At 41.2% G+C, this 11419-nt stretch overlaps 2 protein-coding genes across 4 annotated transcripts in view; one reads left to right on the top strand and one right to left on the bottom strand.

Moving 5' to 3' along the window:
• Positions 1 to 3775, top strand: part of fbn1 (fibrillin 1) — a 64723-nt gene extending 60948 nt beyond the window's left edge. For both annotated transcript variants that reach the window (XM_026163582.1, XM_026163585.1), the window contains 5 exons: positions 451 to 579; positions 676 to 795; positions 1254 to 1485; positions 1563 to 1734; positions 2159 to 3775. In XM_026163582.1, the coding sequence (XP_026019367.1) occupies positions 451 to 579; positions 676 to 795; positions 1254 to 1485; positions 1563 to 1734; positions 2159 to 2545 (1040 nt within the window). In that variant the 3' untranslated portion in view covers positions 2546 to 3775. The remainder of the gene's footprint in view (positions 1 to 450; positions 580 to 675; positions 796 to 1253; positions 1486 to 1562; positions 1735 to 2158) is intronic.
• Positions 3620 to 6735, bottom strand: dut (deoxyuridine triphosphatase). Of its 2 annotated transcripts, XM_026163586.1 has the most exons (7): positions 6425 to 6735; positions 5774 to 5930; positions 5519 to 5610; positions 5307 to 5351; positions 5132 to 5206; positions 4580 to 4650; positions 3620 to 4178 (listed from the first exon to the last, which is right to left on the bottom strand). In XM_026163586.1, exons 1-7 carry the CDS (start codon positions 6531 to 6533, stop codon positions 4122 to 4124), a joined length of 606 nt encoding a protein of 201 aa, XP_026019371.1. In that variant the 5' UTR covers positions 6534 to 6735; the 3' UTR covers positions 3620 to 4121. The 2 variants fall into 2 exon arrangements, with proteins under 2 accessions (XP_026019371.1, XP_026019372.1); XM_026163587.1 differs by lacking the exon at positions 6425 to 6735 and having other exon boundaries at positions 5774 to 6386.
• Between the last annotated feature and the right edge of the window lie 4684 nt (positions 6736 to 11419).

The raw sequence follows: 11419 nt of genomic DNA on the forward strand, positions 1-11419 counted from the left end.
ATAACAACACATTTAAAAGCTGAGATTTAGAGATTACTCTGTTTCCCAGCATGAACTTCAACGTTGTGTTCAGATTTACACAGATTCCAATCACAACAATCAAACCTGTTTCTCAAACACCCACTTCTACATTTTTTCCCCCGAAAACTCTTGTTAACGAGCGCTGGCTTTTCTTTTATTCCCAAGGTCAGGAATTCAAATTTAAATATTTGTTTTTGCCACTTCTGATCTGATCTTCGTTCAGCTGATTAGGGATTTTATTCTTGAACCCCTTTCAGACATCAAGACAGTTTGTACCAAGAGTTTACAGTAAGCTGACCTATTTTTAGAGGCCGGTGCCAACTGTGAATGAATTTTTATTGACTCAGCAAGTCCAAATCAGGGTAATGAGCCTTTATGCCATGTTTCCAGTTTTACCCTTGTCTGAACCTTCCCTTTTTGTCCATGCAGACAACAATGAATGCGCAACAGACCCCAATCTGTGCGGCTCCAGTGGCGTCTGCCAGAACACGCCAGGCAGCTTCAATTGCGATTGCCAGCGGGGATTCTCATTAGATCCTAGCGGACAAACCTGCGAAGGTCTAAAAACAATTTGTTCCAACCCAGCATCAGCTGATTAATCACAGGAAAAGACTCTGAGTAATTTTGTGTTGTGTGTGTGTGTGCGTTTGACAGATATGGATGAGTGTGACGGCAATCACAGATGCCAGCATGGCTGTCAGAACTTAGTAGGTGGATACAGGTGCAGCTGTCCCCAAGGCTACCTGCAGCACTATCAGTGGAATCAGTGTGTTGGTAAGTTATACCGCTGTCCTCTTTGACAGCAAATATAACAATTCTTTCATTTTGGAACATCCTCATGAATTGGTTGCTAAAATATCAACCATATAGCCTTGAAGTTCTCCAATAGAGTCTATTTTATTAGAAAATCTTCTCAATTTATTGTGTTAGTGCTAATGAACGATTGAAGTAGGTAAAAAATCAAATAAAAGGTAGGGTAACATCAAAAATGCATTTGGTATGTAAAATAAGTAGGAATAGCGAAGTTACCGAGAAAGCAATTATATGTACTGTGTGTGTCCTGATGTGTGCACCGCCGAATAAACAAGTGGTGGTTAGTTAAATCTCTAATTTTAGTTTGAATGTCTGCACATATTTACGACATTCATTGCAGGCTTTCCCAGTATTGTTTGTCTCTTTTAACTGGAATGACCCCATGTTTGTTTACTTCCCGTCAACTTCCTGTGACCCAGATGAGAACGAGTGCCTGAACAGCCAGATCTGCGGGGGAGCGTCGTGCCACAACACCCTGGGGAGTTTCCGTTGCCTTTGCCCCACCGGCTTTAACTACGAGCAGACCGGCGGAGGCTGCACGGACATCAACGAGTGCTCCACGAGCCAGAACCCATGCAAGTTTGGCTGTTCAAACACGGATGGAGGCTACTTATGTGGATGTCCACCTGGGTACTTCCGTGCAGGACAAGGGTAAGTAAACGAGCGAATGCGGTGGTAACGTTTCCTCTGTGTTTATAGGTTACTGATGGCTTTACTTTTGCTTTCAGACACTGCGTCACAGGTTTGGGCTTCACAAGTCCTGGACAGGGAAGTGAAATGGAGGATAATTCCCTCTCACCCGAGGCCTGCTACGAATGTAAAATCAATGGCTATCCCAAGAAGGGACGCAAACGTCGCAGCATTAACTCAACACAGGAAAATCCTCTGGAAGACATGCAGGTATGTATGAAGCCCACTGTCCCCTGTATTTTTTTAAGAGAAATTGAAGGTTTTGAAAAGTTGATGGATTCTATAAGAGACACTACGTTTATATTTCACTACTTTAAGTCTTAATAAAATAAATAAATGAAGGTCCCTGATTTCTTACAAAGAGTTTTCCCCTCTATAGCAGGGAAAGGCCTTGTAACAGAAATGGGACCAAAACCTTCATGTAAAAAAAGGAACAACTTTGTGAAAATCAGTATTAAATGACAGATCTACCAACTGATTACAAGTCTTTTTTTTTTTTCCATAATGTCTCCAGCGTCTAGTCAGACTTTAATTAACACTGATTCACAGATTCACTCTGCTGTGTTTGCACACGACTTTACTATTGGACATCTTTAGCCTCTAAACTCAGCCAGACCACATTTTCTCTTTGCAGCTAACTGAGACAGAGGCGGTCAGCCTGGCCAGTGTGGACATCGAAGACACTCTCCAGTTCCACCTGAACATCAGTGACCTGAGTAACCGCGACCACATCCTCGAGTTTACCCCGGCCTTAAGCACACTGAGCGACCATGTGCGTTACAGCATCGACTACGGGAATGAGGAAGGCTACTTCAAAATCAACCAGCGGGAGGGTGTCAGCTACCTGCACTTGAGCAAGAAGAAGGGCCTCGTGCCAGGCGCATACTACCTTCAGATCAGCAGTATGCCCCTCTACAGGAAGAAGGAGCTGGCTGAGCTGGAGGACCAACATGATAAAGACTACCTCACAGGACAGCTGGGAGACATACTGAAGATGAGGGTGCAGATCATGCTCCATTAACCATCACAAGACTGAGAGAGGCGGATGTTGCCAGCAGCTGCTAATCCAGTGTCAAGCTCACAGTCCCTCCTGAAAAAGGCCAAACATTTCTGACTCTGGTTCAGCAGCTAAGGGTTAACGTCTACTCACTCGAAGGGCTCGCCACCAAAGAGACAAGACGGGGGGGGGGGTGGGGGGGATGGACTGTTCTGTGTCATTTGATCACCAAAGATGATTCTGCATATCATAGGTACAATTTCTGTGGAAAGTATCCACCGAAGGTGTGAAAGATTCCAGTCGAAATAAAAAGCATATCACCCCGACACACCACTCCAGCTGCGTTTAAAGCACTAGAGGGTGTGGATAGGGTTTGTAATTGTATGGTTTAATCTTGTATAATGATATGTGGAATCGGATGCCGCATTGAAGGGCTTGTGGACTGCAGAAAGCTCTAAGGGCCAAGTTTGTTTGTTTTCTTAGAACTCAGCTTAAGTGGCGGGGGGATAAAAAGAAAGAGGCGAGTCCCAATAGTCTGAAATAAATTCATTTCCTCCCCTCAGGTAAATGACTATCAAACCTGGATACACACATTTCTTTGTTTCCCCAAATAAGGCTTAGGAGAGGAGAGGAACCCATTGTGGACTATTGAGATGTAGCTATGTCGGAGGTTGAACAACTCCTACCGCGTATTTTTGAACTATGCTTTTCCATTTTCCTACTGACTAGAATAATTCATATTTACTGGTGCTAGCAACACATCCACATAGACTTTTGAATGCACTCAGTAGTGAACAAGGCACAAACCCATTGGCCTTTCTGAAGGTTTCGTGTCTTTGCAACAGTAACAGCTAGCTTCATAGCCTGCCTGCTCTCCTCTATACTACATGTAAATTGTGTTTATACTGTAATAATCAATGCCACTTTTAATCTATGAAGCTTTTGTAAACTAGAGGATACCCCTGGAATAGAGGGGAAGGGGTTGTAATGGTGCTTATAATGACCAACTACTTCCTTTGTAAACTGTGTATACATACAGACACACACACAAACGCACACACAAACCACATTGATGATGCCAAACCTGGGCCTTCATGATTATGCACTGAGGTCTTCATGGCCACATATTCTCTCACAAGTCAAAATCAGTGCTGCATTGCAATGGACCAGCCTGACACCAGTCTGTGTTCCATGTACACATCAGTGAGGGTTTAGATGTAAATTCACAATAAAAACATTTTTGGAGTACATGTACTCACTGCTGTGTTTCCCCCCCTTTATCTGAATTGTATTACCATTGTAACCAAGTTGAGCAGGCACCTATATGTCCTCTTTCTGCACACGTCTGTATTAAGTAAAGGGAAGTTACCAAGTCTCTGGCGGATGAAATAGTTAGAGCAGATTACATTCTTGTGTATGACTGCCCCCATGTGGCCATATGGAAGAATAGCTTTGTTGAGAATTTATAACTTTAGTGAACTTTTACTAGGAACGCATGGTTTTAAGTCCCAGCAAAACTCTAGACTCAAATATAAAACAAAACTTTATTTCTTATTTTATCAAAGTTAAGACTAACATATTTTAAAAACACATGAGGGTTTCAGTTGGTTCCAGTTGATCCAAAACCTCCAGTGCCACGGTCTGTTTCATCGAGTGTCTAAAACAGAAAAGATAAATAAATAAAGGCAAACACTTGGATTTAAAGACTAAAACTAATCTGAAGAAATACACAAGAAAACAAATGCATTATTAAACCTTTATTATTTCTACATAGTTTTCTTTTTCCTACTCTGAACACAAAGCGACTTCTTTAAGCAACCTTAAAGAAGACTAATTTTCTGGTTCTGAAACTCAGAGGATGAGATTCAGCTTTATGACAATTTCTGTGTCACTTGTAGTGCTGTTCACGTTCATTTTGTTTCACAGACATAAGCCTAGACATCTTTAAGTAGAATAGCCTATAATAGCCACACAGCTGAAGCTTCGCATCTTTTCATGACCATCTATGTTGCACCGGTTTTAATTAGATCTACCCAATAAACTCAACTTTGAATTTACCTCTTGCTCCACCAGATCTGGGTAGCAGATCTTCTCACACACCAGCTGAGCAACTCTGTCGCCCTTTTTCACTGTAAGGTTAAAAGGAAGCAGATGAGATAACCTTTAAATCTGACTGATCGATAAAAGTATTCATATCAAGCGTTTATGTGTATACTTTCATTATTAAGCTCCAATAGGCTGAAAAGTGTCAACAGTAAAAATATTATTTATTTTTTGTCTTAAATGAAATATAAGCAATATATGTGAAGCTCAATTTATCATTCTCAGATCACTTTTAGACCTTTTTTTGGTCTTCAAAGTGAAGCCAATAGCTTAAATAGTCTTTCACACAAATACCAATTCTTTTTTTTTTTTTAAAAATCACAAATTTTACTGATAAATAATAGCTGATAATTGCATCATTCTTTTAAAGTATCCAAGTCTACTTTCGTACCATACTGCATCTATCTTAAGCGGAGCGCATGGATATCATCCCCTAATCTGATTACTTTCATTGGTTACTGTGGTTATGAAAGACTGACAATATACATTATTGTCACCATAACTCACCTTCAAACGTCTCTTTGCCAAAGTTGAACAGCACAACACCAACATTTCCTCTGTAGTCCTCATCTACAACTCCAGCTGAGGAGAACATGCGACACATAACACAAATTAAAATGTCATGTCTGTACACTACTGGGGTTAACTTGCAATGATTAGGTCAGATAGCTAGCTAGCTCACCACCAACATCAATGAAGTGTTTTGCTGCCAGTCCAGATCTTGGTGCTGGGGAGGGAAAAACCACAAAAAGACAGTTACAGGCGACCTGGTGTTTTACAACTGGTGCACAAACAGGAAAGACTAACACGAGTTCACACAACAGATAACTCAAATAAAATAAAATTAAAAAACCCCAAAAACAAATAAAAATTGAATAGCAGAGAGACACTCACCAACTCTCCCATAGTAGCCATGTGGAACTGCTATCTGAATGTCTGTCTTTACAATGGCCTTATCCATAGGAGGAATGGAGTAATTATACGCACTGTTAAGTAAAGACAGTAAAGGTAAGTGTATCTGCATTTTTAAAATAATACTTTAAGTTAAAGGTACAATCAGACTTAAATATACATGCACACACATCAACAGTCACAAATTAGGCATCTAGTGAACCTAACCTAACAATTTCAGTTTAAAGAGTTACTAACCTGTAGAGGTCATAACCTGCTGCTTTAGCTGAGCCTCTGGTCGGGGTCGTAGCATGTTCAGAAAGTTTTGCAAATTTGAGGACAGGTCTTTCCTCTGCAGGGTTTGTTTCTGTCTTTGTTCTCTTTGATGGAGAAACTGCAGAAGCATCTGTGACTTCTAGGACGGGCATGTTGGCAAAGTATGCACAATTAAAAACCTACAGTACAATAAAAAATTAAAACCTACTAAAAACTAAGTAATTGATAATTAAAGGACGACACTACAAACTTCCACCAACAATCTGCTTCAGTGTGTTCCCGGGTCTGCGAGATTATTTGTATGAGATTCCCGCGTTCAGTCAAAGTAGTTAACGTGAGTTTTCTCGCGAGAGTTACTAATATAAATATTTCGAACTTCCGGTGGAAAAATATATCAGCCTACAAAAACAAAAAGGAAATCGTTGACATAAGCCTTATACATTATATATCCGAACAAAGCAGAATGACTGTTTCGCTTACGTGGTTCGAACACGACAAACAAGAAAGAAAAGAACATGACCAAACCAAAGCAGACAGTTACAAAACGCTAGGCAGGCTAGCAAAGCTAATGCCACTAAGCACTTCCTGGCGTGTCGGTCATGGTGGTGTTATCGCTCGTAATTTCTTGCTTGCCTTTATTTTTAGTTGTCATTTGAAAGTGCAGTTCTTTCCCCAAGAAACGCGGAGCAGCGTTAAAAACCCGCGAGCATAGTTGAAAGTCCTTCAGCAGTATTCGGGCCATACTGTTAATAATTTCGTTTTGCAGGTTTCTCAGGTTCACGAACGCCGCACTTTCCCCCCCCCCCGTGTCTCGGAGCAGCTCTAAGCTTCAGCAGCGTATAAATTACGCAAACGATTTGATAGGCTAGAACCAAGAAACGAAACACGATTTATATACTCTTCGTCGTATCGACTCGCAACCCAGTTCTGGTTGATAGGGTATGTTTTTCAGCTTTTATGCTCCTTATATCTGGAACAAACTCCCAGAAAGCCTCAGATCAGCTGAAACACTCAGTTTATTTAAATCCAGGTTGAAGACTCACCTGTTCTCAGCTGCATTTGAATAAAGCACCAAATCCACACTTTAAGCTTAAATTTCAAAACTTACATTTAACTACTGATTTTATCTACTGTTCTGATTTTATCTGTTTTGATTTTATATACTGTTGTTTGTTTGTTTGTTTGTTAATTAGTTAGTTAGTTTATTTGCTTGTTTTAATCAATTTTAAATCATGCTTTTTATTTGTTCTTGTTTCTAATGTCTCTGTAAAGCACTTTGAATCACCTTGTTGTTGAATTGTGCTATACAAATAAACTTGCCTTGCCTTGCCTATGTTTTTAAATATAAATTTAATTTGCTGTCACAGCAGCTGGGCTAGTTCAAATCGTGGCATCAGCACCGAGATTTGGCATTATCCCCAAACGCTGCTGCATCATACCCAAAATGCTGTGCAGTCATCTCCAAAGAGCAGGACATCTCCTACTCCATATGCCACAGCATGACCCCTACATGCCGTCATAGCATCTGAACGTGCTGGTATCACGATTTAAATCAGAATCAAAATATTTTATTAATCGCCAAGGAAATAATGTCGTTACATTTGCTGTAAGACAATAACAGTAACAAACTGAACTAAATTTAATAATGTAAAAAGAGCATGTGCAAAAGAGTCTAACTATTGCACTGTGTAGTGTGCATTAGATGGGCAGGATTACTGTGGCCCCTAGAGAGTTTGTACATGCTTTGTCTCTAGGGGCCACCGTACAGGATTGATTTCTTGCATCATTCTTTGGTGCATTTGGGTAATTTCAGTCTTTCACTGAATATTCTCCTGTGACTGGCCAGCATGTCATGGCGAAGGTGGGAGGTATTATCCACCATTGTCCTTATCTTGGACAACACCCGCCTCTCTGACACCACCTTAAGGGAGTCCAGCTCCATCCTCACAACACTACTGGCGTTTCGGATCAGTTTTATTGAGTCGATTGGCATCTGCGACTGACCACAATAGCAGGGTGGTATTGACCACAATAGCATAGAGGATGGTACTGACCACAACAGACTCGTAAAAAATCCTGAGCATTGTCTGACAGATTTTAAATGATATGGTATGATCACCTTAATTCGTCAACACAGCCTGAATTCTTCAGGCATTTTGAAGCTGTTTTTTGGAAACAGCTTCGCTCTGTTCTCTGGCAAGATGATTCCGTGCTACTTAAGTAAAGTTAAGGTCCAGGATCTGGTGAGGCCAATCCATGACTAGTGGTGCTGTTTTTCTATCTAGGTATGCTTTTACTGGATTGGCCATGTGTTTGGGATCTATTTAAAAATTAAGCTATTGGCAATCAGATGCTTTCCAGATAGTAGCTCAAAATCTGATTTTTCTTGGTTCTTGAGTGTATTGATTTTGACAGGATCCCATATACAGTGGGGAAAAAAAGTATTTAGTCAGCCACCGATTGTGCAAGTTCCCCCACTTAAAATGATGACAGAGGTCAGTAATTTGCACCAGAGGTACACTTCAACTGTGAGAGACAGAATGTGAAAAAAAAAAATCCATGAATCCACATGGTAGGATTTGTAAAGAATTTATTCGTAAATTAGGCTGGAAAATAAGTATTTGGACACCTCAAACATGGAAAATCTCTGGCTCTCACAGACCTGTAACGTCTTCTGTAAGACGCTTTTCTGTCCCCCACTCGTTACCTGTATGAATGGCACCTGTTTGAACTTATCATCTGTATAAAAGACACCTGTCCACAGCCTCAAACAGTCAGACTCCAAACTCCGCCATGGCCAAGACCAAAGAGCTCTCGAAGGACACCAGGAAAAGTATTGTAGACCTGCACCAGACTGGGAAGAGTGAATCTACAATAGGCAAGCAGCTTGGTGTGAAAAAATCAACTGTGGGAGCAATCATCAGAAAATGGAAGACATACAAGACCACTGATAATCTCCCACGATCTGGGGCTCCACGCAAGATCTCATCCCGTGGGGTCAAAATGATCATGAGAACGGTGAGCAAAGATCCCAGAACCACACGGGGGGACCTGGTGAATGACCTGCAGAGAGCTGGGACCAAAGTAACAAAGGTCACCATCAGTAACACACTACAACGGCAGGGAATCAAATCCCGCAGTGCCAGACGTGTTCCGCTGCTGAAGCCAGTGCATGTCCAGGCCCGTCTGAAGTTTGCCAGAGAGCACATGGATGATACAGCAGAGGATTGGGAGAATGTCATGTGGTCAGATGAAACCAAAGTAGAACTTTTTGGTATAAACTCAACTTGTCGTGTTTGGAGGAAGAAGAATACTGAGTTGCATCACAAGAACACCATACCTACTGTGAAGCATGGGGATGGAAACATCATGCTATGGGGCTGTTTTTCTGCCAAGGGGACAGGACGACTGATCCGTGTTAAGGACAGAATGAATGGGGCCATGTATCGTGAGATTTTGAGCCAAACCCTCCTTCCATCAGTGAGAACTTTGAAGATGAAACGAGGCTGGGTCTTCCAACATGACAATGATCCAAAACACACCGCCCGGGCAACAAAGGAGTGGCTCCGTAAGAAGCATTTGAAAGTCCTGGAGTGGCCTAGCCAGTCTCCAGACCTCAACCCCATAGAAAATCTGTGGCGGGAGTTGAAAGTCCGTGTTGCTCGGCGACAGCCCCAAAACATCACTGCTCTCGAGAAGATCTGCATGGAGGAATGGGCCAAAATACCAGCTACTGTGTGTGCAAACCTGGTAAAGACCTATAGTAAACGTTTGACCTCTGTTATTGCCAACAAAGGTTATGTTACAAAGTATTGAGTTGTATTTTTGTTATTGACCAAATACTTATTTTCCACCCTGATTTACGAATAAATTCTTTACAAATCCTACCATGTGAATTCATGGATTTTTTTTTCACATTCTGTCTCTCACAGTTGAAGTGTACCTCTGGTGCAAATTACTGACCTCTGTCATCATTTTAGGTGGGGGACCTTGCACAATCGGTGGCTGACTAAATACTTTTTTGCCCCACTGTATCACAGGCTGAAATGCAGTCTTAAACCACAGCCTACGAATGGCTATAGACACTCATTGTTGGACTCCTTGCCTTCTCTGTATACAGTGATGATTTGAACCAAAAGTGTCAAATTTGTTTCCTCAGTCCATAAGACCTGGTACTACTGATTTGATCTTGTGTCATTTGGCATACCTCCATCTAGTCTCCCTGGTCACAACTGAAAGGCCAGATGCATCTCTCATATTCTGGATCAGCTTTTTAGGAATTAAGTTGTCTGTTACAGTCTTTTTTTATGCTTGAATGATTCCTAGATCACTGTTAAACAACTTAAACAAACAAACAAAAACATGGTCAGGTACAAGGACTGGCCTGAAAATGACTGAAAAAACAGCCGATGTTCAAAGATCATACTCAGAGTATCTATATCCCTTTATCTGAGAACAGAGTTGAAGTTTAAGATTTTCTCCTTTGAATTCAATTCAATTTTATTTATATAGCGCCAAATCACAACATAAGTCGCCTCAAGGCGCTTCATAGATACAGAGAAAAACCCAACAATCATATGACCCCCTATGAGCAAGCACTTTGGCGACAGTGGGAAGGAAAAACTCCCTTTTAACAGGAAGAAACCTCCGGCAGAACCAGGCTCAGGGAGGGGCGGCCATCTGCTGCGACCGGTTGGGGTGAGAGAAGGAAGACAGGATAAAAGACATGCTGTGGAAGAGAGACAGAGGTTAATAACAGATATGATTCAATGCAGAGAGGTCGATTAACACATAGTGAGTGAGAAAGGTGACTGGAAAGGAAAAACTCAATGCATCATGGGAATCCCCCGGCAGCCTACGTCTATTGCAGCATAACTAAGGGAGGATTCAGGGTCACCTGGTCCAGCCCTAACTATATGCTTCAGCAAAAAGGAAAGTTTTAAGCCTAATCTTAAAAGTAGAGATAGTGTCTGTCTCCCGAATCCAAACTGGAAGCTGGTTCCACAGAAGAGGGGCCTGAAAACTGAAGGCTCTCCCTCCCATTCTACTTTTAAATACTCTAGGAACAACAAGTAGGCCTGCAGAGCGAGAGCGAAGTGCTCTAATAGGGTGATATGGTACAATTCAACTGATGGTGAATATCACCATCAGTTGAAAAGTTTGTGTTGGATCACAAATTTTAGCTCTTTCTGTGGGTTAAAAGTGGTTAAAAGGGGATTCACATTCAGTGTAATATATTCATAGACACATAATATAATCAGGGAGTTGTGGCCCAATACTGACCAGTTATGCCTGTATAGGTGTGTTTTTTTTCTTGTTTCTTTAAACTGCAAAATTTTAACTACAGCAATTAAAATAATAGTTTTAAAGTGCGCTAAATTATGTTTGAACTCTGTATTGTTGATGTGACACAGCAGATTATGGCTACTGCCAATGGTAAAGGTCGTCTTATTTGCTGATAGGGAAGGCTGATCTTGATTTGGCTGATATGTAGGTGGCATGTGCAGCTTTACTTTTAACTCAAAAGATCTTTTATGGTTTGCAATGAATAAATATGTCTGATGAAGGGTAAACATCATTATTGTTAAACCTTAGGTTCTGCTGACTACTTTCAAAGTGTGCATACTT

This window comes from Astatotilapia calliptera, chromosome 1 (genome assembly GCF_900246225.1).
Source record: "Astatotilapia calliptera chromosome 1, fAstCal1.2, whole genome shotgun sequence".
NCBI lineage: Eukaryota > Metazoa > Chordata > Actinopteri > Cichliformes > Cichlidae > Astatotilapia > Astatotilapia calliptera.

Coding starts and splice junctions, on each gene's coding strand:
- dut (XM_026163586.1), bottom strand. CDS start 6,533: ATGGCCCGAATACTGCTGAAGGACTTTCAACTATGCTCGCGGGTTTTT. Junction 5,611..5,773: donor GCAGGTTATGACCTCTACAG/GTTAGTAACTCT, acceptor TTTACTTAACAG/TGCGTATAATTACTCCATTC. Junction 4,179..4,579: donor CAGATCTGGTGGAGCAAGAG/GTAAATTCAAAG, acceptor TTTCTGTTTTAG/ACACTCGATGAAACAGACCG.